Below are 27,845 nucleotides of genomic sequence, written 5' to 3'. Positions count from 1 at the left end.
TCACATGCCCATAGTGCTGCGGAGCTGTCCGCTAAACTTTTGATGGGCGATTATACTATTAAATTGTGATATTATTCTTCCCAAACACCGCCGGCATGTACAGGGAAATAAATCGAATGACTATTGGAGCGTAGGGAAGAGCATAAACCTATGCGAGTGCAACTTGACCTGAGAAACACTCATCAAATCATATAGACTACTAGTGATAAAGGTCAGGTTAACCTTCTAATGATACTAAAATAATAAATCATCTAACCTAAGTGTGTAACTGCAACGAGTTACAAAAATATTTGCCTGTTCTTTCGATGATACCGGTGACAAGTATAATTTTTTTTTGGACAACAAATAGACAAGCTAAGGTGGCTGCATCCTCTGACATTCCGCATAGCCTGCCTCTGGGTGCGGTAGAAGTTCCATGCATGGGAATATATTAGGATAATATATTATCCTTATCCATAAGATAAGTATCCTTATCTTATGAGTTGGAATTACTTGTTTTAAGTGTCAAATGTTATAGTAGAAGAAGAACACCTCAACATGTCAAAGAAATGTGAATTTAGCTGGACGGTAATAGTTTTGACTTGTCAACACAAAGACAGCGTCTATGCTTTTCAAAGAGGTGAGTTCATATACTATAAATCAGAAAAATACACCTTACTGTAGCCTAGGTCTAAAATAAATATATGTGGCCAACGCATTTCCCAGTCAACTTATATTATTAGGTAATTTGTTGTCAATTTTAGAAGTCCAGCATCGCTGGATTTCCTGGTTTTTCAAACCAAGGTGGAGTTAGTTTCATATTCGACATTCGACAATCGTCTCACATGCTTAAGACGCTATTTTGCTGCGTCGAGTTAGGGACCGGGTGAAAATTACCCATACAATTTTGAATAATGATGAATTTTATAATATTTTTATGGATATAAAACCTCAACCTTTCACCAGATTATTCTAATAATGTCTGGTCTACTTCCACACCCTTTGCTTTTTTAATAATGTTTTTAAAAGAATGATAGAAAATCGCTTATCTCTGAAAATAGCATGAAATGGTTAATAAATGGACTGCATTTATATAGTGCTTTTCTACCTTAGCGGCACTCAAAGTGCTTACAATGTTTGGTGTCGGGGATCGAACCGCCAACCTTGCGATTAACAGACAACCCTCTCTACCCCCTGAGCCACAACCGCTCCAGAGGTGCTGATCCTCATCCCAGCCGCTTCACACTCAACTGCAAAATGATCCAGTGAGTGCTGAAGGTCACGGACCGATGATGACAAAGGTCACGGACATGATGACAAAATCTATCATCGACCTTCGGCCTAGGGTGCTCTGGTACCACGTACACTTATAAGCATCCTTATGTTCGACCACAGTGTTTGTTATAGATAATCTATGACTAGCACAAAAATACAACAACAAACACCCATTCGGGTTCAGATCAGGGAGGCCTTTCCTCCCAATCATGCCTCTCTTGGTGTCCCTGTCATTTTCCACGTACTCGTTGAAGTCTCCCAGCAGCACTATGGAACACTGGGGCCCTAAAAAGGCAAAATACTCAGATCTCTTCTGTTCGGTCCATATGCACAGACAACAGTCAGAGTTCCCCCCCCCCCCCACAACTAATAGGCGTAGGGAGGCGACCCTCTTTTTACCTGGAACATACTTCCTTTTCTAATCTAGGGTGGCTGGTGCTGTCTTGGCATTTAGGGCTACATCAAAAACTCTTTAGTTTGCTTAACTACTGCACTAAATCCCACTTGACTGTTGGGGACCTCACCCATATTATTATTGTAACTGTTATTTGTTGCTTTGCATTCTCTAATTAGTGGACTTTGGTCTCCTATGATAGACCACACAGAGTTCCTGGTCCCTTCCTGTCCATCTCCCTGGCTGTCCTCTGATGCATTTGGTGGAAAGCATATTGGTGCAAATACCCGTTGGTTATTCTGTCAAAATCAAACCACAGACTAGCTCCTGGTTGACTTACAGCTGTGTGACCATTGGTCAGAATTTTATTTAGCACAGCTTTAATGCTGTTTTCAGAGATTAGCAATTTATTTATTTAAGAAAAAAAAGATTGAAAAAGTAAAGGGTGTGGAAGTATAGCAGACATTATTAGAATAATCTGGTGTACATTTGAGATTTTTGGACACAAGTTTGAAAAATATATTGAGATTAGTGTGGATTTCATGCTATTTTCAGAGATAAGCGATTGTCTATCATTCTTTTAAAAAGTAAAGGGTGTGGAAGTAGGTCAGACATTATTAGAATAATCTGGTTTATATTTGAGATTCTTTTACACAAATTTGAAAAATACATAGAGATTAGCGAGGATTTCATGCAATTTCAGAGATTAGTGATTTTCAATCATTTAAAAAAAAACATTATTGAAAAAGTAAAGGGTGCGGAAGTATAGCAGACATTATTAGAATAATCTGGTGTATATTTGAGATTTTTTGACACAAGTTAAAAAAATATATTTAGATTAGTGAAGGTTTAATGCTATTTTCAGAGATTAGCATTTGATTTGAATATTATTAAAAACTTTATTGAAAAAGTAAAGGGTGTGGAAGTAGGTCAGACATTATTAGAATAATCTGGTGTACCTTTGAGATTTTTTGACACAAGTTTAAAAACGTTATTGAGTTTATTGAGGATTTCATGCTATTTTCAGAGATACGCAATTTTCTATAATAAAAAAAAAAGTTTATTTAGAAAGTAAAGGCTGTGGAAGAATACCAGACATTGTTGAAATACTCTGCTCTTTGTTTGAGGTTTTATATTCATAAAAATATTATAAAAGTCATAATTTTTCATGTATGTATGGGTAATTTTCACCCGGTCCTTAACTCAACCCTGCAAAGTAGCTTCTTCCGAATGTGAATGTCGAATATGAAACTAACTTCACCTCGCTGTTTTACCACCAGCTGCTGCATGTCACATGACACACTTAACACAATGTTTCAAGTTATTTTTCTGTCTGTTTGGCGAGTGTTTTCTAGCGGTCTAACCCAAACCCTATAGTTGTAAAACAAAATCTACATACATAAGAATAATCATGTCAGATAACATATAAACAATTATAAACAATATAAACAATTGAAAAAAATCATCAAATAATTATCTAAAGCCAACATGAGCTAGGAATGCCCCATTGTTTGTTCTTGAAGTAGCCTAGTTTATGTGTATCTTTAGTGCCACAGGAAACACATCTTTACATTTACAAATGCGTCGTGTGAACTAATCTGTATGTGTTTTTCTCAGAGCTCGAGTTGAGACAGCAGCGTGGATGTATTCCAAAACGGACATTGTTGCTTACTGTGTCAGACCCTCTGCAGCGCCTGGGTAGTGGAGGGGCTACTTTAAATGCACTACTGGTGGCTGCTGAACATCTAAGCGCCAGAGCTGGATACACTGTGAGTGACATCACACAATTCCCCAAACATTGTACTGAGCAGTAAAACAACATACAAAAATACAGAATTGTGAAGGGATGCTTAAAATGTGCAAAAACAATGTTTAGGCAGCCATAAGTTTGTTAGTGAATTGAGAAAAAGTCTGTTGCTTTGATGCATGTTTAGGATTATTTTAGCAAGAGATCCAAAGCTGAGTTTGTTCAATTATCCTCTAGCAAACTAATAGTAATTTCTTTGTTCATAGGTTGTTACTGCAGACGTACTTGATGATGCTCACATCCTTATCCTGCACACAGTGAGGCAGGATGTCACACACTCAGCAGGACACTGAATCTTCAACAGAGGCTGGAATTTAGTATAGAAATGTTTCACACTACATGTCCAGTATCTGTTTTCCCTAATATTTCTAGCTTCTCCTCTCTCTCTCCGTCTGTCTGCAGGGGCGGGACTTTCCCTTTGATAGCTGTGGAAGAGCCTTCTGTTGGATGGCTATCGAAAATACATCTCAGATTGTACAAGGTCCTATCTGCTGTTTGGATATGTTGCTGGACACTCTCTCCAACCAGGTCTGCTATTATCCACAGTTTTGAATAGTTCTAAAAACTTTAACTTTGGACCCCTGGGGAATTACTTTCCTTAAACTAGTTTATTCACAAAGACTAGAATCCAGACCAGCCCTTTATGTTAGAGTAACTACTTGTTTACTAAACTTGGATATGCCAAAACACTGAAGCAGATTTATTGTTCAGCACATTAAATATCACCTGCCTCCGCTGTCAAATTGGATATTGTAGGTTTAATAAAAAAAAAAAACATATCAGTACTTCAAATCTAACTTCAATTTCTTAATTTTGTAGCTATGACATGTTGATCTATAATCAGATTCTTGGTCTTTGTTTAAGTTGTTACTGGGGACAAGACTCAGGTTCCTGCAATTGAGAAAAGTCTTTTGTAGCTCAAACTTACGTTTGTTCTGTGTTTCTTTACTTTCACCTGCAGGTGTGTCCTGGTTCACCTCCGGGTGTTTGGGTTTGCAGCACAGATATGATCCTGACCATTCCTACTGCCCATGGTTAGATCTTCTTAGTGTTTACTTATAATTTATAATGCTTTTTCTGTAAGTCAAGTGGTTTTTATTGTCGTTTTATTGTTGCACCTTTACCTTTGCACGCAAGTGCACGTGCACATAATGCAACAGGACAAATAAGTGCAACCGGTTAAACAAGTATTGCAAAAAGTACTGTTGTATCCTAATTGTTATGACATAGTAATTATGTTTTCCTTCCATCTCAGTGATGACATGGGATGATTTTACCGGTGTTAGAGTGTTGGCGCTTCCTGGAGATGTTTCTTATGCCTCCAACCATGGAGTTTACCTCGCTGATGAACAGGTAAGACATTTGTACAATTGTACAAAATAACTTGGTTAATTAAATAGAAGTCCCATGGTTATTACAGCATTAACATGGCTGCAAAAAAGTACATCAATGGATTGCTATTTTATTCACAGGGTCGAGTGTGTGACATAATCTACAGAGGAACAAAAGACAGAATTCACCAAGCCACACAATCTGATGGAAAGGTGCCTCTGGTAAGTCAGAATCAGAAGGGATTTTATGCGCCATGAATGTCGAAGTGTAGTGTTTACTCCTGTCATGTGCTGGTACAGTATGTGGCAAAGGTCTCCGGTTATACGGTACTTTTGCATTCAACAATGGACACTGAACCATAGGTTTCGGGGCCAGTTTTCTTCAGCAAGGATGTGTCCGAGCGACTGTTGCAGACTTACGTGACGCCTCCCCTTGATGGGTGCACCTACATGGGCATGGATTCTGGTGCTCCTCCCCTCCAGGTAGAATGGCTGCTCTTGGAAACGTACCATAGAATTGTATTTGTAGATGAAATAGTGAAATACGGTTTAAAGATTCTCTTTTCTTTCTGTCAGCTTGAACTTTCGTACTTCTTCTGCATGTGTAGTATTCATGAATTAACTTGACTTTGATGTTTTGCCTCTTCTTCACACTCCTAGATTTCCCTCTTCTTGGATGTGTTGATGTGTCTGTGCTCAAACCTGACGGAATCAGACTTTATAAATGGGGAGAGGCTTGGCTGCAGTTCCCCCTGGGGCCACAGGGGGCAGCAGTGACAAGCGCAAGAGCTGTACTGTGGAAGATACTGAGGGGAATCCCTCTTACAATGGGTACATATTTTCCTTCACTTTATCCTTATATCAATGTATCCATACTTCATGGGAGCTGTGTTTTAATGTGTGATTAATTTGTTATGGATGGCATTGTTTTCAGTTTATGTTCCAGGAGGTTGCTATGACTACCTGACCATGTCAGGAAAAGCGCATATCGATCGCCTGACCAGGGCAGGCACAGTGAGAGACGCCCTTTCACACATAGAGGTAAACTTCCTCATTATTAGTAAAGTCACATTGTTAGTGATAAAGTTATCTATCTAGTTTAGGAGAGAAGAGTTAGCATGGATACATAGTTAGAAATGCATGAGTTGATTTTAGAATAGGAGAATAGAGACTTCATCAATGATGTCACAGCCATGAAAGCAGTCAGCAGGGTGAAGGTGGCCTGCCTAGGAACATCAATTGAAGGAACGGGTATTTTATTTATGTTTATTGAAAATAAATGTAATGTTTCAAATGTAAATTGAAAGTGTATGTGTGTATGTTCATTGATTATTTCCTTTCCTCTCCCTACTGTCCAGAATGGCCAGTATGTAAATCAGGGCGGCAGGGTAATCAACTGTGTACTAGAGGGGGATGTCAGTGTAGCATCCAGGGCAGTGATCCAGCACTGTCACCTACAGGTAGGGCAGCACACCTCCATTTAGACCCGTTTTAATTTCATATCTTCTAACACTTCAGATTTTCTTATAAACTGTGGTGATTTGCCACAAGCACAAGCAAAAATAATCCTTCAATGCTCGGTTGTTTAGAAACCAAACCATACTGAACTAAAATAAAGTAAACTTACGAGTGGAATATTTTAGCTGTCTTCACAACTACAGAACATTTGACCCACATTGCTTCAGATGCTCACTAGGGGAAAAAAATGATTCCAGCCTCCTTCAAAGCTTAAACTTGGAGGCCTGAGGACTCTGTTTTGGGCACATTGTTAAATATTTTGTAGTACAATTTTATTGTATCCTGCATCCCATAACAGCCATTGAGTACACAAATGAACCCAAACTGCAGGAATTACATTTTTCAACCTCACTAAATAAAGTTCCTATACCACTATATCTGTTCTCCACAGGGCCCAATTGAAGTCCAATCTGGATGTTTACTATCAGGCCTCAAGATGACTTCATCGCAAGCCCGTCATCTCGTCCTAAACAGTGACATCATCATTCAGGGACACCACATCAAGATGGGAGAGTTAAAGCTCACTGTTTACACTGTGCTTGGGGCTCAAGACGACCTGGAGGTTAGCGTTTTTGTTTAGTCATTTTCCTCATACTGCAACACACCTCACAACAAGATGCCTCACAACACACCTTGCAACAAGATGCATGTAACCTTTAACACCTGGAATCAATGGAAAGCACAATTTGAAACCTTTCCTTTGATGGTGTGTTTTGGCCCATCCTTTTTGTCAATCTGTCCATCCCTCTCACACCCATGCCTTTCAGTTATCCTCTGAGGACAGCACCGCTTCCTTCCTCAACCAACAGTGGAGCCACTTCTTCCATCGCACTGGGATACAGTAAGACTCCCCGCCAGGGATAATGATCTTGCAGTAATACTGTCTGGATCGTCGCCTTTGCAGAGCCTTTGTATATCAAAGACTCAACATCCCACCTTTCTTTTTGACATGTTACGAACATTCTTTCAATCAGGGCGGCTGCTGCTCTTGCACAATCTTTGAAAATGATATCTGCTGGTAGAATTGACTATTTCTCCTCAGACCGGAGGAGCTGTGGATGTCCGGTGACCATCGCACCCTGCTGGAGGCTCGACTGTTCCCAGTCTTCCATCCCAAAGGGGGCGCTGTGGACCTGGAAGGGGGAGCCTGCTGGCTGCTGGGTGGCCTGGGGTCACTAGAGCAATGGAGGACAGCGTGGAAGCTGTCTCTCAAGGAGGTGCTGTCCCTCACCGACCAGGAAGCAGAGCTAGGCTGGAGGGAGCGGTTGTTTTTTCTGGCGGGCAGGAGGAGGGTGACTGACATGCTGAAGGGCCGTAGCGACTGCAGTCTGCTGCCCAGCTTCAGGGCTATGGTGCTGGGAGGCCAACAGGGGGAGCTGCTGAGCACACTTGATGCCAGTAAGTGGAGTTATCAGAGAAATTGTTTACAGTCTCTGTTAAAGGTATTGTACTCACTGTAAATGCCCTCGCTAACAGGAGCACAGTGGGTCACATCCCGTTATTGGAACTCAATCTACATTCCACCAAGAGTAGACACAGCTGATGAGAGAGAGAGCTGTTGGGTGTTTGAGAAATGTTTTTCTCTATGGTGCCTGGGAAGCATTCAACATAGACGTACAATGGAATATACTCTTTAAATATTCTCACTGGCTTTGCTGGGGTACTAGTATAGCCAATGTAGACTGTTGTACTACTGTAGTATCAATCACTAAACAGAAAACTCTCACCAAGACACCTAAAAGTATGTTTAATTGTCTTGAAAAGTCTACAAGCCGCACAAAGAACCGTGATACATGCTATACATTAATACTACTGATGCTTTCCATGTCCATTTCCTTTCTTCCTCTTCAGTTGCAGCGAGCAGTACAGAGAACTTGGGAGTGGCTTCCAGGTGCCTGGCCAATATAGCGGATGTGCTAGGCTGTCTGGCCGGGGAGGGCAGGGGGGGTCTGAGGAGTGGGCCAGCTGCTAACCCTGCCTGGGGTTCTGCCTTCTCCCTCCTGGAACAAGCAGATTTGCCAGCTGGTGTCCAGGCCTTGGCCACCGAGAGATGTAACTGGCTGAGCAGGTCAGGGATTGGGGTTATTGGGATTAGTAGGAGGGCAGAATGTAGTGGTGTTTCCACCAGCGACATACAGGATGATACCATAAAGATCGTCAGTGTTGTTGTAGTGACAGGTTGCACGTCAACCTCTGCTCGTGCCGCTGACACAGCCAACCAACAAAGGCCAGTACAACGGTACTTATTCATGTCTTGGCTGGGTGGCTTTGTACTGGCCTGATCACGTCATTGATGAACCACACAATAGAGAAGTTGTTCAGAAAAAGAAAAAAAAAAGAGCTTACCCCATGATCTGCACCAAACATGAGTGATATGGAATGATTTGTAGTATGTTTGTTTTGCTTTAAATTGTGCGGCCTGGGTTCAGAAAGATATATGTTTTATTTGAATCAGGTACTGATGTTTTGTGGTTCTATGACAGGGGTTTTTGCTAATCAACAGTTTGTCAGATATGTTTTACTACAGTACATGCAACTATGTGCCAAATGCTGGTTGCATGGTCAATTTACAATTCACACAAACAGGAAGGGGAATAATCAAAATAATTCTTGTTGTTGTTGTGGCAAAAAATGGATTCTGCGTGGGTTTATCTCTAATGTACTGTATCTCCTTAAAGCAGCCTGGCATTTTCATCTCATAGTTCGTTTATAAGTGGTACAGAGCATAATTAAAGAATAATTATGAATGGGTACAACAATTTCCTGAAGTTACCTGTAGAACTCATTTTAACTGCTATTTATTACTATTGAATCCATCCATCAACTTCTGTAAGTAGTGTTGACTGCCCCTTACAGGCCTGACCTGCTGGTAAGAGCTGCACGCCACTATGAGGGAGCAGGACAGATACTTTTAAGGCAAGCTGTGAAGTCAGCCCAGAAATTTGTTTCCATTGGTCATGGAGAGGCGCCACCCATTGGGGAGTGGCTGGAAGTGGAGTGTCCTGCCAGATTGGACCTTGCGGGTAAGTCAAGGATAATTCCCTTTGAAGTCTTCCCCCCTTTTCACTTCTTCCAGTAGCTCTACACTACTTCCTAGCTCTTCCTAACCTTTATAGTCTACATTTTTGGTCAAAACAAACCTGCAACCACAGTGTGGCTAAAAGTAATTAAGTGAACAATGTACAAACTCTTGTCATTTCCTGTTAAATTAAAGTTGTTGAAATGTATATTTCGATTATTTCGTTCATTTAGCTGAGCATTATGCAGTTTTTTTTGGTAGCCCTTTCTTACACTAATTACATATTTGCATCCTTTTCCATATACTGCCGTGCTCCCACAGGTGGATGGAGCGACACTCCACCCATAGCCTTCGAGCACGGCGGTGCTGTGGTGAACGTGGCTGTGAAGGTCGATGGGAAACGTCCCATTGGTGCCAGGGCCCGTCGCATCAAAGAGCCCCGCTTGGTGCTTGTCAGCTCCAGCGGAGGGCAGGCCTGTGGGGTTGCCACGGAGATTGTTTGCGAGAATCTGGAGGATTTAAAGGACCACTGCCAACCTAATGCGCCTGGTGAGATTCTGATTACCAGCCGTGTATGAAGGCGTCACACTAACAACCTAACCATATGGCACATAAACGATCACACCAACATATGAATCTATGTCATGTATGGTAGATTTGTTCATGCATTGAAAATGAATGAAATGTGTTTCAAGTAAAGTCGAGGTGTGATGGTAAATATCTAATGGCAGGTGCCAATGATTGGTCTGTGGTCAACTCATATTGTTTGTGTGTGCATGTGCCCTGCATTGGGACATTGTGGTGTTTCCCAGGTGCCCTGCTAAAGTCAGTGTGTGTGTGCAGTGGCCTGGTCACCTTCCCATCCCCCCAGTCCTTGCAAGAGCAGCTACTACAGCGCTGGGGTGGGGGAGTGGAGGTCCACAGCTGGTCCCTGCTGCCTCACGGCTCTGGTCTAGGTAAGACTGGCACTTTGTCTTCTGGCTTTCTTGCAAGTATGTCAGGTGTTTTATTATTTTCAGAGACACTATGCCACATTGCGGCAGTATGGAAAATCATGGCATGTAGTGTCATAGTGTCCAAAATAAGTGCTGGGCACTTTTCTCTCTATCATAACAATATACTGTAAGAATATATATGTAACCCGTTGTAAAAAATATATATATATTGTAATAAAGCTACACCAAGGTAAAGAATAAAAAGGTTCACTGCTATTCTCCTCTCTTGTAGGTACCAGTAGTATCCTGGCGGGGGCGGTGTTTGCAGCAGTGTATAGATGCACTGCTCGCACATACGACACAGACTCCCTCATTCACGCTGTGCTGCACCTGGAGCAGATGCTAACCACAGGTCTGAAAGTATACTGAGCAGAACTCCACACACCAAAGAGAGACACACACTCCTGTTTACTCTATGGTGGACGAATGTCCAGAATATTGTCTCTCTTAACAGAACTCTCCCTTTTATTCTCTTGCTTCTCCATCTTGTCTCAGGTGGTGGCTGGCAAGACCAAGTTGGAGGTTTAGTTGGAGGAGTGAAGTTGGCGCGCTCCAAAGCATGCCTGCCACTCCGTGTGGAGGTAGAGCGTCTTCCTGTCTCCCAGGACTTCCTGGTTTTGCTGAACCAACATCTCCTATTGGTTTACACAGGCAAAACACGGCTAGCAAGAAACCTGCTGCAGGTAAACCAATCCCATTTAGTCTCAAAGTACTCATTATCTGGACTGTAAATCATACTAGTCGAATACGAAACAGAAGTATCTGTATAATTGTCTTTCTCTTTACATTAGACAGTGGAGGAAGCAACGCTTCTGCACATAACACATATCTCCCACATCAAGGAGTCAACCCTAATAACTCAAGCCTGAAAAGAATAGCAATGTTCAACAGTGCTTTAAAGTTAAAACTTTTGCAACGGAACACAAAACTTTTTAAGAAAGCACTTGATAGCCCCAATGTTGTGATTGCGCAGGTATCATTCCTAAGACTGGGAGCCCTGTGTGTATAACAATGGCTTCTTCTCCTCTCCTCTTGTCTTTTTTAGTGGTGCATCTGTAAAAACAGGAAATTCACATAACCACAGTGATGCACACTAACTGATAGGCTTTGCAAACACAGAAGTTCTTAGGATGGTGTAACGGAAAGGAGGCAAGATAGCTCAAACTTCAGTGTTGTGAAAATGGCGTTTGTTGTTTGGCAGGACGTGGTGCGGAGCTGGTACAGTCGTCTGCCCGCGATAGTGAAGAATGCTGAGCAGTTGGTGGACAATGCTGAAGAGTGTGCTTGTGCATGTACAGCTGGTGAGTGGAGAGGCCAAATTCTATTTCTAACTGTCCCAATTTTCCATTTACTCACACTGTTTCTGAAAATGTACATTGGACACTATTCTGCCAATTCACGTTGTCTTTTGACAACCTGTACATGCCGAGTGTCAACAGGAATGGTAAAACCGTGAATGTTACAAAGTCTGACTCGCTCACTCTCTCACACACACACACACAAGGCTCTCTAGACAGACTGGGGCTGTGTCTGGATCGCTCGTGGCAACAGAAGAAGGTGATGGCACCTGGATGTGAGCCTGCTGCTGTTCGTACCATGATGGATGCCTTACGCCCACTGGTGTTGGGGCAGAGCCTTGCGGGGGCGGGCGGAGGGGGTTTCCTCTACCTCCTCACCTGCCAGCCTCTGCAAGGCGAGAGAGTGAGACAGGTCCTCAACAATACCCCAGTGAGTAGAAACATAAAGTACAAAAAAAAATTACAAAATGTGTACATTGCATAATAAATTATAACATTCATTTTATTGGTAGGAAAGTGATCTAAAGATAATTACTTGAAATACCTAATTGTTCATCTGTCAGTGACACACATTTATAATACAATTTTGGTTTGATATGTCAGGGACATTAATTTTGTTAAGTGGCAGCAATAGCCCTGATAAGATAGTATTAATCTGTAAATTGATAAGTCTTTTTTCAGACAATTGTGCTGACAGACTACTGTGTCACAGGGTCTTGGAGACTTTAGTGTCCACTCAGTAGAGCTGGACATGGATGGGATATCACTGCTGAAGCCGTGCTGAAACCAAGACACCAACTTACCATCTCACTGAAGGAGGAATTCTAATAGGTACCCCACAAGGGACGACTTTTACTCTGTAACCAAGTACTGGTTTTCTATGGGATACAAGTCTAATTTGAAAGCACTAAAAAACATAACTCTTGTACTTCATTTTTGTTGTAATTTAGGGCATCATTTGGGAGGCATAATTGGTCGCCGTTTATGACCATTAACCTATGATCTTTTTGTAAAGCTCTCTAAGCTAAGCGTCTGCTAAATGAATAAATGTAAATGTAATTGACAAATGAAGGCAGTGTTGAGTTGGTTTAGGTAGAGATTTGTTGCAGTCTTTGTGTCACAACACTAACACCAGCATTTATGGCCTTTCAATATCTGTATTGTACTGATTACAAGAGTTCAAAATACATGATTGTGGAAAATATTTCCAAAAGAAACCATTTTATACATAAAGGTATAAATACACAAAGGTACAATATTCCCAAAGCTTTTTACAAAAATGTTTTCATAATAAATCTGCCAATTTATTGAAATGAATAAACAATTGTCAGCAATATAGGCCATCTGTGAATTGGACAGTGAATAACAGTGAGGGGGTTAAGTGTATTATTAGTCTTGGACAGCCAAACATTTTGGTCAAACAAGTGCAATGCTAAGCCAAGTGAAATGTGACCAAATGATCAGTACATTATATACAAATGTGTACTGCATCTTACCATCTCGCAAGTTGCTGTAGAATGCCGGGATATTTGTGTGTTGTGGTGTCATAACTAAGTTTGGTCTTTTCCTCTTAAGTTGCAAAGTCATAACATACTGTTAACTTCAATCAAGTGACATGTTTTCAATAAACAATACATGAACCGATCAACAAATTTAGACAACTGCCAGGTAATAGTAAAAACTAAAATTAAATGTATTCTTTACTTGCTCTCCTACTGAACTTTCATTGCAGAAGAGTATTGATACTTGAACAGTTTTTTAAAATAGCTTTCATAATGTTCAAATCTTCCTTGATTGGAGTACCCCTGGTACCCAAAGTACTTGGGTACCCCTGGCCTGAGGTCAGGAATGTCCTTATTTTGCAGCCACCACAGACAGCTGGTCCCGGATGCGTCCCAGTCCATCTAGCATTGTGTCCAGAGTTTCCCTGCTCAACTCCACAGTCACTGAGGAGCGAGAGTCACTATCCCCAAGATTGTCCTCGATCTGTAATACCAACAAAACTGTTAGTCACACTGTGACATGTTCTTGCAATTAACTTCCTTTGTTTTGTAGAAGAACACATACATTCAAGGACAGGGGATTTGTTCATTTGGATACTTCTAACATAATTTGATTTTTGGATACTTCTAACATAATTTGATTTTTGGGGAGAAATGTGTATTTTAAACTGAATCCAAAATGTTTGAATTAACTATGAATTTAAAAAATTGGCATCATAAATGGAATTCAAAATATTGACACAGGCTAAATTGTGACCTACAATCAGGCAAGATGTCATGATCCATACAAAGCAGTAACAGTGGTGTAATGGTTTAATACTAGGTTGCCACTTTAGAACCTTGGTGACTTTCAGTCGTTAATTAAAATAAGTATTCCATTCTGTCCTAGAATAATGATGGGCAGAGTCTGGTTGAAATAGGTTTGTAGTATCAGTTTGGAAGTATGACTGACAAATAGGCATCAACCAACTACACATCACAGGAGGTCCATGTATGTAAGAAATGTTTATTCATTGATGGTACTGTACTGTACGCGTCAGTGGGAAACATAATGGACAGATGGATTGTATTGTCTGCATCCAGTACCTTCATATGCACCAAGCAGGTGGGAACAGCCATACGACTCACAGAGTCAGAGGATGTCTTCATGTCAACTCTCCAGTCCATTCCTACAAGATGGGGTAGTGAGACTGAAAAAGAAAATCAACAAATGTACACATGATTAAGAGATACATTTAGAGAACAATACTGAACACTGAACAAGCCTCATCATGACAATCTCAGAGAGACAAAGGGGAGGCCTGACTATAAATAAAAACAATAACAGGTATCTCGCTAGTTTATGTACCTGGCTAGCGTAATCTACATGTATTCCCTAAAGCAAACTACTTAGTTATGTTGCCACACCAAAACTGCTACATTTTGAATCCATGAGGGCACAGCCACTATTCATGTATGCATGCCCTTTTGTAGTTTTTCTTCCATTTCAATATTGTCATAAATGGCTTTTTCTACACATTTTTACTTATAGCCTATGTATGTTGTGTTATCTGGTTTCTTTTATAAGATATTGATTGGATGAAGGACTGATGAGCTTGTGTTTTACAATAAAATTACAACATGCCATGTACCATTTGCAATTCTGTAATGATAGAAATGGTCAGGTGGTTGAATTATTTTGCAAGGCACTATATGCATTTACCTTTCACTTCTAACAAACCCTATAGTACTTAACTTGGGAACACATTTCCAATTCAAACCCTGATTGCAAGTATGTAGAAAAACATGCATTTTGCGTTAGAACATTAGAGATATAGTTAAACCAATAAAGCTAACTTACTTTGATTAGAAACAGCCTCATTTCTCCATGTGGGGCTGAAGAAAAATATGCAAAACATTTTAGTAAGCCACTTATTTTGAGAGGATGAGAGGATTTGAGAGGATGACACTTGTCAGATAAATAAACTGGAGTGCAGGGCCGCCTAAGCAACACCCGCCTGCCGCCTTAACCACGTGTTATTCTGTCCTGTTCATTCCAAACCGTGACCAACACCAGTCTCCCTTCTCTGCAGAACGCATTAGTTTATCACATAAACTAGCCCCCCCCCCTCTCCCCCCCCCAGAAAGCATTTGTCTATCCCCCCCCTGGTCTGGCGGCAAACCCCACCCTATCACTTTAACTGACACATTTTCTGCGGGAAACCCTGAAGTGTACTTTTGAAACCCTAATCATACTTGTACAGTTGAAAGTTATTTTTACCATATTTGAATTTGTATGATTATGAGTGCTTGAGGTGGAGTTGGCCAACAAACCTGAGTTCAAGTACAATCTTTGTGATGAGGTTCTTGAGGCTGGGGTGGAAAGACTCTGGGAATAGTGCAAGGACTTCTTCAGGTGAGGTCAGGTGGTAGAACAAGGTGTGGTGAGAAAGAGTGTGAAGGGCAACGAGAAGCTGGAAACACAATGTCAAGATATTTCAGTTTCATTCATTATTCCAAAATAAGTGCTACAGTTCACGACACTCAAAACACGCCTTTCACTTACAACTATACTTTGTTCAAAGACACAACATATTGGGCCTCACCTGTTTTCTCTTTGAAAGCCACTCTTACATAATTCATGTGTTAATTGGGTATGGACAAAATCATTTGAATGTTCAAAAGATTGAGTATTTGAACACAATTTTAGTAGCCTAAATTCAAGTTCAGTAATAGTAAATTCAATTTAACAATAGTCATAACTGCCAGAAAATTGTAAAAGTATCTTTTATAAATATTAACATCAAAACGAATGTCTAAATTTAATAGTAGCCTGCAACAAGTGTTGCTGCACAAAACAAGGCTATTTTCCAACCCCAACTGATGGCACGGAGTTTCTCGGTAACTTGGACATCTGACTTTCTGTAAGGGGGGGATTTCGAATATTAGATCAAATTAGTGTGTTCGTCCCAATACTCAATTATGTTAAATCAACTGACATTCATATCGTCTGTCTGTATTTCACGGAGCGGGGGCAATGTTTAGATACAATCATATCAACCTGGCCGCACCCAATCGAATGAATAGCCTACACCGCTGTAATCTAAATTAATTCTACAAAACATCAACACCCACCTGTTTGGCCTCACTTGCGGATACGGAGAGAATTCCTGCCGTGTTTTCAATGAACAACATTGACTCAAGAGATCCTGCAGAGAAACTGTCGGCACACAGCTGCCGCACTGTGTCCTTCGATGGAGCCTTTGTCATCAAAAGAACAAAACATACAATATGGTTTTAGGACAGTAGAAACTCAAACAGGCCTACACGGGCTAGTCTTAATACCTGCCTCGAATTATTTAAATTAGCCCTATTTTACGGTCCTGTCTTCAGACTAGTTGTTCTATATTTCTTCGATATAAGCTAGCTAGCTAGCAAGTATTATAACTATAGTAAAATGTATGAACTGGTTTCAGGAATGAATTCTTGATTTTTCTTGATGTAGCTAGGTATTTAGAGTGGTAATATTGATATGAATACCTTCAGAAGAATTTGCATGGAGGAGAAATGTTCGTCCAAGAGAGCAGCCATGTTGACATAATAGCTAAAAGTCATGTGCTCTTAATAACAACCAAAATCCACGAAGTGCACGCCGGGAAATGATGTCTTCCTTAAACCAAAGTCTTTATTTTAACCAAGCCCTCGCTTATGCCCGTTTACGATGCGTTTTAATGCAGTCCCTCAACAAACGTCGACACAGACCCACACCAATATTCAAGCTATAAAACAACTCGTGCGCATTGGACAAACCTGGGAAATAAAACGTTCGTAGCCGCCTTGAAAATAGTTTTGTAAACGTAATTGTTAATCCATTGTAATTAACTAAATTGAGAGTCCAAGAAAGAATTCATTTGGTATTAAATCATGGTTTGGTAGGCCTACAGAAACATGTATTTGCAGCCGGTCACAAAGGCAACTGCTATCTACTGGTCAATGTATTTGGCCGACGTTAATCTAAAAATAGTTTCACTTAGTCAACTAATTTGCTCTCTTGGGGCAGTTTAAACACTTTTTTTCCAGTTCTACCGCCAGGCGACAGTTATTTGCTTTTGCTTAAGGTTTAGATCTATGTGGTGTAGGACTTTTGACGTAGAAGGCCTTTGAATAGCCTGGTTAGTGGCCTTTATGGACGTTTATTCATTGGGCTTTGGGGCTCCAATCAAGGCCCTCAAATTCGAGCCCCGTAGTAAGGAGAGGACGATCGGCTAGCCAACTGACAAGCGACTGTAAACCTTTAATGTATTATTATTGTATAGTGTTTGATATCGTTTGATTCATGTATGATTTTAGCATGTCCTTAAACTTTTATTATTACATTTGTCATTTGAACAAATAGTTCATAATTGGGAGTTACACTCCCTATCGGCTTTGTCCAGTCAGGTGCCGTGTCTATCACCTAATAAATATTCATTAGAACCGTACCAATCAGTGTCAAGGGGGAGAGACGATTGCTTCATGAGCACGAGCGATTCGTCAGCATCAATTTACTTGTCTTTTAGATGCAAGGTTGACGCTTACGGTCTGTAACTGACAGAAAACTTAAAACAAGTGACAAAAGAAGCAGTTGCAGACCCGTGCATAGTATCATGTAAATTTCAGAATATATAGTGTGTGCTGATTGCAGGCAAAGTTGGTAAAACATGATTCGGTAAAAAAAAAATCTTTGCTCTATGAGCAATTCCTTAAGCAAATGACGAGCCAACCGTTTTAAGTGAGCTTGCAGAAGGTAAGATATTCTTACATATTTGTTGCGTTAATATTTGCGTTTACATTTATATATATATAATTTTTTTAGCCCAGTAGGCGATTCCTCCTCCTATTCAAGATACTGCAGAAGTGTCGATGGTAGCCTCGTATAATCGCGATAGTATTGCTGATCTCCATTTGTTTTGGACTTGCACGCCTGAACGTCTCATAAAAATGTGTTAAATGCGTAAAAAGAAATATAGCATATACCACATTCGTCTTGCAGGAGTGAGCAGGCAATTATTTGGAAGACAGATCGGCTGATGACTTTGAAATATGGATGAAAATGGGATGATGCTGTCAGTGGGTCTGATTTTACAGTGCGTTTTTTTTTATTATAGTAACAAGAAGTAGCCTACGATTGAGAATTAAACGTTTAACAAACGTACACAAACTTCTCAAAAACATTAATAACAAATTATTCACTAACAAGTTAGATGCAGTCATGAGAAGGGAGTGCACTACTTCAAACGTTGCCTTCTGACTCCTCGTAGAAAGATCCGTAATAAGCAGCAACCCTGTGTCAGTAATGGGATTAACCCCAGTTAGCAGTTCCCCATGATAGCAGTCGCCGTCGAAAGGATTACCTGCATGCTTTTAGTCTTTGGATGAGTATGATTTGTCTTGGGAAAATGTATTTTCCTTTTTGGTCTATGCTACAGATCAGGAGCTAAAGTCCGTTTTTTAACCTGGCCCTGGTTTAAGATACCGAAGTGGAGGATGGGCTAGCCCATGTCCCAGTGTGTGCGCCACAAAGCCTTTTGCTCTAATTTCACTTAGGTTCATAACACATGGAAGCACCCGGGGAGGGTGCACACAAGCATGCTATTGTTTATTTTCGTCTGGCTTGCCAAACTGAGAGATCACTAAATACTTATTTAGGGTTGCCAAGCAACATTTATTGGTGCCAGAATGAGGAGACACGAGGGGCAGGACAGAGGGAGGAGTGTGATCTTTCAGCTTTTCAAAACATTTTGGAACATCTCTCAGGACTCTATATTCAATCATTTAGCTGACACTTTTATCCGAAGCGACGTACAAATAGTGCATATAGGAAGTACAGCAGATAATCAAGGACTACAAGAAGAGAGTTCTAACAATATTTCAGTGTGTGTAATCATAAGAAATGGTCTGTATTTTTATACAGTGCATCAATAACATGATATATCTACACAACTATAGGCAAGCCCAACTGAACTGGCATTTACACATATTCAACAAAGATGTGTTCATTTTAACTTATGCTGCGATTGGTACAAATGTATGTTGTGTCTTGAATGTTCGGCATTCCCTTGGTCCAAAATATGGTGTGCTAGAGATCAGGAAGGGGGTTGGGGTGCCATATGCGACACCCATATGTATGTGGGAGGTGTTAATGGCATTAGTGGGTGGAGGGGTCAGACTGAATCAGAGGTTTGGTGAGTCTGAACTATTAGCTTGACTGTACACACTTAGTCTCCAGTCTGGGCCTAATCAGTATACATGGGAATGACAGAAGGTTCGGCACACGCATGACGTCTGAAACATTTGGTGGCATTTCTAATCTTCTCCTTCACCCCATTTCTGTGCCCCATCCACAGTCAACAAACTTCAATTCTAAAAGTCACACGTACTTTGCTTGACTCAGTTTGACCTCTTCCCTTTTTCTATCCTTACAGCTTGCAGACACCTCATTATAATGTTATTTTGGGTCCTGGCTCATAAGCTTTCAATCAAAAGTGTATGTAGTTATTACTGTCTCAGCATAGCATAGCTCGAACATCTCTCATGGTTTGAGCCAGGTTTTGGTCTGTCGTGGATAGCAACATGCTATAAATGTAATTTGGGTTGTGAACATGGTGAGACAGGAAGTTACCAACCTACTGAAAGTAACTACACTGTTTTCAGTATGACACAGATGCTTAAGTTGACACGGACACATTAGGCACACCTACATGTTTCTCACTCTACAGTTTCAGTCAACTCATTTGTTATCTTACTCTGGGGCGGTTTACCACACAAACATTTTTTGTCAGTTCCACCGCCAGTTATTTGCTTTTGCTTGTTGTTTGCAAAAGTCTCATGTGAACAATCACAGCCGGAGGGATTTTTTCTTTCTGACTTTTTTGGCGAAGATGAGTGTAGCTTCAGAAGTGCTGCTGTAAGATGTTCTTAGGATAGACAAAATATGTGATTCCAGATAAGCAAGTTGTCCTGTATTTTTATTTTAGTTCAAATGTGTTTTCATTCAACCACCAATTGTAAAACATTTTACTCTATAATCTTTTTTAATATACTTAATTTCAGACTCCAGAACTTGTGCATAATGGGATCATTTCGGCGACCTCGCCCTCGCTTCATGAGCTCTCCTGTGCTGACAGACCTTGCCCGCTTCCATGCCAGCTCATCCGCCATGCAGCTTTCCAACGCGAGTGTCTGGAACAGGTGGGCAAGCCTCTTAATGTATGTGACTGGAAGACAGTTGTGAATCAATTTCCACAACATGTCTGTTCTTAACCTAACTCTGTCTTTGTGCTTCAACATGGATTAGGGCTGAGACGTTGTCTTTCACATGAGAAATGACAGAACATACAGTACATAGAAAGTTATAATGGCAAATTACAGCCAGGAAACGCGTGATGAATCAGAGCCATGGAATTTGTAATAGCCTGTCCCTGGCTGGAGCGGGAAAGATCTTCTTTCTGATGTCTTTCCTCCTCTCTGATCATATCCACTAATGTCATTCTCTCATATTTACCTCGCTTTTGGACTTACTCTGTTGAGTGAATTAGTGTTGAGGTGGCAGTTTGATCAGGAAATGGAACCTAGACCTCTTTTTCCAAACGGAAATGTCAGACGACCTCCCCTCCTGTTTTTGGGAGTGAATATGAACATTTGGCAGGATGTTTTGTAGGAAGTAGATGGGGCAGGGAGTGCTGTGTCTGCTCAGAGGTCACTGCAGGGTAGTATAGTGACACTACAGAGCGTTTTTTCATAAGCATTTGGATTAAAAACTCTGTGTGGGTGGGGTGGGTGGGAGGATATAGATTACTATATAAAAGACTAATAAAACAACAATTCGTCCTAGAAGGTCTGTTTGACAGTATGTACGCTATGTCAATTTGCATCCCGAGTCATTATCCCATAAAGGTAGTAAATAGCTTTTTTGGAACTAAGGGTTGTATTCTATAGGGATAAATTGTAAAATCGTATGTAAGGATTTCAAACATTGCATGAAGGATGGATGAAATCGGAGGGGAAATTTGAAAAAAAGAGAAAGTCCAGGGTGTGTTGTACACTTTGTGCAGTATGGTTCAATTTATGCTTTACTTTCAATTAAAAAGGACAAGAAAGCATGTATGATAAAGATCATCAACATTTGAGTATTGTCGTCACACTTAGCTCTTTGATCATATTATATATGTACGCAAATCATATTCCTTGCATGTAACACCTACTTTACTTGATTCATCATCTTAATAACTTTATTAGGACAGCACAGAAACCATACAGAAAATTACAAAATAGTTAACATTTAGGTCAAGGTACTTTTTTTGTTCATTTATGTATTTTGGACCTTCTGTGCTAACATTTGACACAGGAAATGTTTTAGAATACAGGAAATGTGTTGTGAAATATACATGTGGACTGACTTAAGTATTGTAATTAACAACTGCAGTTACCTAATTCAAGCGAAGCTATTGTAACATCCTCTTTGAGTTGATATTTGTATCTAACGTGACATATAGAGGGGATTAGAAAATCTCTAACCACTGAGCTATCCGAATAGAGTAGTGTACATGTAAGACAACATGTGTTTGCAAAATCTTTCAGATAAATAAATAGTTTTTCGAAAAGCTGATTGAAAAATATCAGACCATTAGCCTATTTTTTATTTCACCTAGTTTTACTCATATTAATGTAAAACGCCAGAGAGACTTCAGAGAGTTTGTGTACAATCCTCAACTTCACCTTCACCTGTACCTCTAATTGAACCTAATACCTTGCCTTTTTCTTGGTCTCTCAGTGTCCAGACAGCTGTCATCAAGGTGTTTGAGGGAGGAGGGTTGCAGGCAAATGAGCTTTACACTCTCAATGAGAGCATCAGGTACTAGCCAATATTTGGTGACATCACACGTGTGGAGAACTGTGGACTGTCAGGGATGTTCTACTGTCAGCTGATACTATCTTCTTTCATCTGTTTATTATGTAATCATTTGTAAAGACTAGATTAACTTGAATTTAGTATAAACCTCTTGCTTCCTATAGCTTATGTCACTGCAAAACAGTTTAGCGAATCGTTAGTTTGAAAAAAAATTGATTGGAGAATATTTGAACCCCTTCAGCTTTTTTTTGTCCTAACAGGTGGCTCCTCAAAACAGAGCTTGGCTCATTTATCACAGAATATTTCCAGGTATTTGTTTCAACTTTTCCTCTCGCATGATTGTGCACTGTTTTTATAGTTTTATATTATATTATATATACTTATATTTATGTTACCCCAGTCATCTGCAATGCAGACATGGTAATATGACGGACCATAGTATACTGCGTACTACTACTGTACTTTTTCTCTTGGCTGTAGTGCAATTGTTCATCTACATTCTTTTGGTGTGAGTAGAGTTTTGGAAATATGTACCACAGAGATGTCTGCATAGATATGTTCACCATGATTCTGGCTTAATAACAAAAAAATAGGGTGCTAGATTGCCGATTAGGGATTTGTTTAAAGCTAATCGGTCTTCAACAATTATTCTATGAAAAAAACATTATTTTCAGCCAGGTTCAAGAAGAGCTTTGTTCACAAAGCTGAAAATAATCTTTTGGATATTTATGTTTATGACTGGAACGAGCTGGTATATAAATGAAACTCTTTCTGAGTTGAGACGTGTGTAAATGCTAAAGACCGGAAGAATTGCTTCCAGAGAGTGTGTAGAATCAAATCAACTTTATTTGTATAGCCTTTTTTACACGCAAGCATGTCACAGAGAGCTTCACATACGCCCGTAGAACTGCCCCTCAACCAACCTAAACCCTCTAGGAAGAAGCCTGATGGAAATATTGTGAAGTAGAGAGACACACCCAGAACTTGATAGATACATGTCCTCCATGTTCGGAAATATTGTTTGTGTTTGACTAATTGTTGTTTTGAAGTCTTACCGCTCACCTTGTGTATCAAGTTAACATGAACGCAAGATACTTTATTTTATCAGCCCCAAGTTAAAGGGGTAATTGAATGCAAAACTGCGTTTACCATAGTTTAATAACGACAGTTTGGTGGGTAAAATGGACATACAGTGAACCTACATCCATTAACACCTATTTCCTATGCAAATCTCACAATTTGAAACTGCCACTGTAAAACGTGCATGTTCCAAAAATGATGTCAACTCGGTGGCTTCACCGTATTTGGCTTTGTCACACCCCCAAATTTACGTACACATCCGACTGTATGCTATCATCTGCAAGCTTTAAGTATGATTTTGTCGCTAACAGTTATTAGTAATGCTAACGTGTCCTGTATCTAACATAGGTAGAATGTGTGATGATTTTGTTTATTGGCAATGGGGCTAACATTATTTCATTTTCATGACTGTGTTTCATTCGAATAAATAACCTGTGTTGTCATGTAAATCTACAATTCACGATGCATGTTTGGCTATGTTGCGTCTTTACTCCGCAGCTTCACTCGTTGTAAACCAACCAGCTCATCTATATATTCATGAGCATACCATAAAAGAGAACCTCTCGTTTTATTCTAGGGCTATTTCACAGGGTTGCATTAGGGTGCATAGAACAGCACCCGGGCCATTTTCAACACAACCAATGTTACATCCCCTATTCTGAGACCTTAAAGAACAGTGTGAAATACCCTATACAATCAGTATATGACCCCTTTAAAAGAAAGTATCTTGCGTTTATGTTGTCAGCCCAACCCCTCGTGGCATCTGAGACTTTTAATTTGCATACCAGATGTCTCATGTGGAATATATTAGTCATCTACTTCAACCATTATGCCATTCTTTGAGTTGATGCAAAGAGATGCACAAATGTTATTTTAACATGCTTTTTTTCATATCCTTTACTTTAGAATCAACTTTTGACAAAAGGCCTGTCACACATTAAGGAAAAAATATGCCTCTATGAGGGTGAGTAGTCATTGTGTAAAATGCCTCTGTGAACCAAGATGAAAAGTCTCTTTAGATGCAAATACTTGATTTCTTATAATTTCTTTGTATCATAAAATAAAAAGGTAAAATAGATGTGTGCTTAAGATTCAAATCATAAAACAAAAAAAACTGAATTAGCTTTTGTCTATCACATTGCCTTCATTTAAGTCCTCTCAGAGGTAAACTAAATAAATACAAATGATTCATCCTTCATTATATTCCCATCAAATATTAGCTGTTCTTATCTCCAGGTGACAGCCAACTCATCGTTCTGTCTGAGATGTGGGTGAGATTCTTCACTGAGATATTGCCTACACTCCAGGCTATATTTTACCCTGTTCAGGTACTACTGACTTAACACATAGTACTGTTAAGCAGTACATACAAACAGACAGACCCGGCTTTCAACAATTTGATCAAAAGGCTTTTTTATTTAATTATACAAGAACATTCTTGACATTGGAAAATTGGAGCCTGTTCTGCACATCACACACCATATGTCATATTCTGTCACAAACATGTTTTGTGCACTCAGAACGATACAGGTGACAACTTAAAGGAAAAACCTGAATAAAGGAGAGCAAAACCATAACAAAGGCAGATGCTTCCATTCAGTTGTACTTAATTTGAATGCTTATTATGCTTCAAACCTCCAGAAGAGTTCCAGAGACTGTCAAGGTGCACTGAAGCCATTCTGGTGGATTGTGTTGGCGCAACCCTTTACTAAGACACTTTATGTAGTTGTTTCCCTTTCACTTAATTTGTCAACCATCTGTATAGCCAAGACAGTTACCATGTGCAACAGACTGTTTCGAGATCGCCCAAAGCGTTCAGAAATAACTTCTCTCTGGCTTGGACTGCAGGGCCAGGAGCTGACCGTCAGGCAGATGGCCCTGTTAGGCTTCAGAGACCTGGTCCTCTTGAAGATCCATCTCCACGACTCACTGGCTCACAGCCCTACCATGTTGCCCTCCCCAGCCATCACTCAGATGCTGCTCATCCTACAGGTGGGAGAATCAAGGTCCTCACCAGTTCAATGTTTGCTTGGAAACTGTAGTGTCAGTCAGGAAAGGTGTGCATTTCAAAACTGTTTAGATCATCTTGTTTTCAATAACATTTGACACTAAATTTATTTGGAAGTGTCTTCCTTCATTGTCTAGTGCAATTGGAAACTTATTATTTTTTACTGTACATGGCCACTGACTGTGTGTTTGTTTGTCGTTCCACAGGGCATCCATGAATCAGGTAGTCCCAGTCAAGAGTATTACCAGTTAGAGAAACTGGTGGAGATTGTTATATCTCCTTACCTGGGGAACGTTCTTCACGGTAGTAAAGGCATGTGCTTCCAAGGTAAGTTTACACATCACAGGCTGAGCCGGTGTCAGGCTTAAAGCTTGTGTTGTTTTATTTTTATATACAACATTAGGTGTAGTTGTTGGACTATATGAAGCAGGTTATGTAATTCTTACACAAAGGTCAGAATATACTGTACCTAATGTTTGTGTGTGTGGACCAAGCCTTTTTTTAAACAAGACCTTTATGGTTGTAATTCAATGCTACCGGCATGTTAAGTAAATGTCTTTATAATAAAGACAAGGCGATAAATGCATGTTAAAAAAGTAAAACAAAGAACACTGACATACTGGACCAGACACGATTGTTGCTTTATAGACATCATATTTGTTAACCACAAAAAGGTTAACAGAGTAATGGGCCAGTGTACAGTACAGTAAATACGATTAGGATAGATTCTTAGACATTTGACCTGGTTCAGAATGAGTGAAGAATGTGTTAATCCTATACTGCCCCCCAGACTCTAGCAGGGGGTGGGGAGTGGGGGGGGGGTGGTGGTGGTGGGGGGACAAAATCTAAGCAGGTTTGAAGTTAAAGTGGAACAACAAATCCACCACATCAAAAACAACACTAAGGCTTGCAAATCCCCATTTATTAAATATCTGATCCCCCTGACCTGGTGTTAGCCAGATCACTATAGAACCCACTGATCTACAGCTTGGCTATTTTTTTTCCCCTCTCTCTTTATATTTACCTGCCACCACCACCTACTGCTCAATTTGTATAATTTTTGAGTGTTTTTCCATCACTGCAATCAATGCTTGGCATTGTGCAAGGTGATCTTAGGCCATGGAAACCCATTTCATGAAGCTCCCTACAAATAGTTATTGTGCTGTAGTTACTTCTTGAGCCATTTTAAAACTCTGTGGGGAGTCATGCAACCAGACAGATGATGTGTTAAACTCTTGAACATTGGGGTGTCCACATACTTTTGTCCATATTCTGTACATTCCCAGTAGTTTTCCATTGTTGTGTATTGTCATTTATGAGTTTCCTTTACAATTCAAAGTAGAATGTTGCAACAGCATGGAACTTACATGTGCAGATAAACACGACTGGTGAATAATCATACTTATCTAATGTGTACTCAACAGAAGTTACTTGTTTTAGGTTGTTTATACTATATGTTTATTATCTTTCAATTAGTATTTATTTTGATCTTGGGTGAAGATGAATAGTTGGATCTTATCGCATTTACAATGAGTCTTCACAGATATTCAAAACATTTGATTCCATTCTGTCCTCCATCACAGAATGCTGTGCAACGTACACCAGGAAGGCAGCAAGCCGACCAGAGATCACCATAACCCACCACACCTCAGATTCGTTCACATTGGCTCCCCTGGTGGAGCATGAGGGGGAAGCCTACCTGGAGAAGGTGGGTGGAATACGACGCCACACGGTAGCCAACGCTCACTCGGACATCCAGCTGCTCTCAGCATCGGGCAGGATGCACTCTGGGATGGAGGAGGACCGCAGAGGCAGTGGGGGGAGCGAAATGGGAAACAAATGTGTCATGGGATGCAGAACGTTCTCCAGTGACCCTGACATCCTGGAGTCACCATCAGGAGGGGTTCTCAAGCAGCCAAGATCATCTGAAATGACTTGCCCTCCCCCCAGCTAACAAAATGGGGCCTTTATCCAAAAAGCCTTACGGAGAAATACCTCAGTGATGAAGAGAAAAGGAATGGGATTTCAGGGAGGGTTCTCTATAGTCAAAAGGTAATCTCTGTGCCGTTTCACCCAACACGCCATCCATCGGTGGACTACATCTAATAGGAGGGATGGAAGAGGAAGCAGGATCGTCTATCAGAGGAATCCATTATTGGGGAAAGGGGAGGATGATCTTAAAGTCTGCTTATTGAAATAAGGTGGAGGAATTTTGGAAATGTATGAATGTATCCTGTCAACGTCTTAACAAACCCTACCTGAACATTGAGGAAGTATGTGTTGACCGTACCACAGCAGACGAATCCTGTACAGGGTTTGATCATTTATATGGTTTTAAAACTAGTCTCCAACAAGATTGTGTGTAATATTTTTGTACTAATAAAATACGTAACTATATACTTACATCCCTCAGTAGCCTGCATGCAGTGTTTTTGAAACCAATCATGCATGAAGACAATGATTTGTATTTATTTCCTACCAGGCATATATTGCAATGTACAGTTCCCTTAGATTGATATCTTAGTAATTGAACAAAAACCCTTGTCAATGACCTTAAGGTTCACTTACAAAGGGCAAGGCCATTTTGTCTGTACAGCATCCAACTCCAGATCTATTCAAGGTTTTCGGGCGTACTGTAGATAAGTAGCTTTGGCTGCAGTGCATACAAGGATGATCTCCTTCTGGGAGAGCCTGTTACCTTAGCCTCAGGAATGCCACCAGTGCTGTAATAAGCTTTCAGGATCAAGATGGTAAGTCTTGCTCACACCAA

The 27,845-nt window shown here is 40.3% G+C and overlaps 3 protein-coding genes across 3 annotated transcripts; 2 read left to right on the top strand and 1 right to left on the bottom strand.

Moving 5' to 3' along the window:
• The first annotated feature begins 30 nt into the window (after positions 1 to 30).
• Positions 31 to 12,683, top strand: fcsk (fucose kinase). Its single transcript, XM_084671423.1, is given in 24 exon segments — positions 31 to 619; positions 3,266 to 3,417; positions 3,662 to 3,712; positions 3,858 to 3,983; positions 4,417 to 4,489; positions 4,711 to 4,808; positions 4,928 to 5,008; positions 5,150 to 5,269; positions 5,447 to 5,530; positions 5,533 to 5,617; positions 5,721 to 5,827; positions 6,145 to 6,246; positions 6,696 to 6,866; positions 7,072 to 7,145; positions 7,347 to 7,702; positions 8,156 to 8,372; positions 9,161 to 9,327; positions 9,645 to 9,872; positions 10,136 to 10,279; positions 10,551 to 10,670; positions 10,814 to 11,001; positions 11,520 to 11,619; positions 11,823 to 12,046; positions 12,329 to 12,683. Coding segments are annotated over 24 exon segments (3,222 nt in total). The 5' UTR covers positions 31 to 537; the 3' UTR covers positions 12,401 to 12,683.
• Positions 12,684 to 12,898: 215 nt separating this feature from the next.
• On the bottom strand, positions 12,899 to 16,780 carry commd9 (COMM domain containing 9). Its single transcript, XM_084671429.1, has 6 exons — positions 16,638 to 16,780; positions 16,233 to 16,358; positions 15,432 to 15,571; positions 14,959 to 14,993; positions 14,205 to 14,308; positions 12,899 to 13,602 (listed from the first exon to the last, which is right to left on the bottom strand). Exons 1-6 carry the CDS (start codon positions 16,710 to 16,712, stop codon positions 13,471 to 13,473), a joined length of 612 nt encoding a protein of 203 aa, XP_084527555.1. The 5' UTR covers positions 16,713 to 16,780; the 3' UTR covers positions 12,899 to 13,470.
• An 883-nt stretch (positions 16,781 to 17,663) lies between these two features.
• On the top strand, positions 17,664 to 27,487 carry prr5l (proline rich 5 like). The gene is made up of 9 exons (XM_084672425.1): positions 17,664 to 17,883; positions 20,190 to 20,327; positions 21,910 to 21,990; positions 22,248 to 22,296; positions 23,974 to 24,031; positions 24,304 to 24,395; positions 24,916 to 25,059; positions 25,282 to 25,402; positions 26,659 to 27,487. The coding sequence occupies exons 2-9, from the start codon at positions 20,209 to 20,211 to the stop codon at positions 27,027 to 27,029; spliced, it is 1,035 nt and encodes a 344-aa protein (XP_084528551.1). The 5' UTR covers positions 17,664 to 17,883; positions 20,190 to 20,208; the 3' UTR covers positions 27,030 to 27,487.
• The last annotated feature ends 358 nt before the right edge of the window (positions 27,488 to 27,845 follow it).

Source organism: Hypomesus nipponensis, chromosome 14 (genome assembly GCF_054491055.1).
Source record: "Hypomesus nipponensis isolate SF chromosome 14, ASM5449105v1, whole genome shotgun sequence".
NCBI classification, from domain to species: Eukaryota; Metazoa; Chordata; class Actinopteri; order Osmeriformes; family Osmeridae; genus Hypomesus; species Hypomesus nipponensis.
Note: the sequence above shows the minus strand (reverse complement) of the source record. Positions and strands in the feature narration are given on the sequence as shown.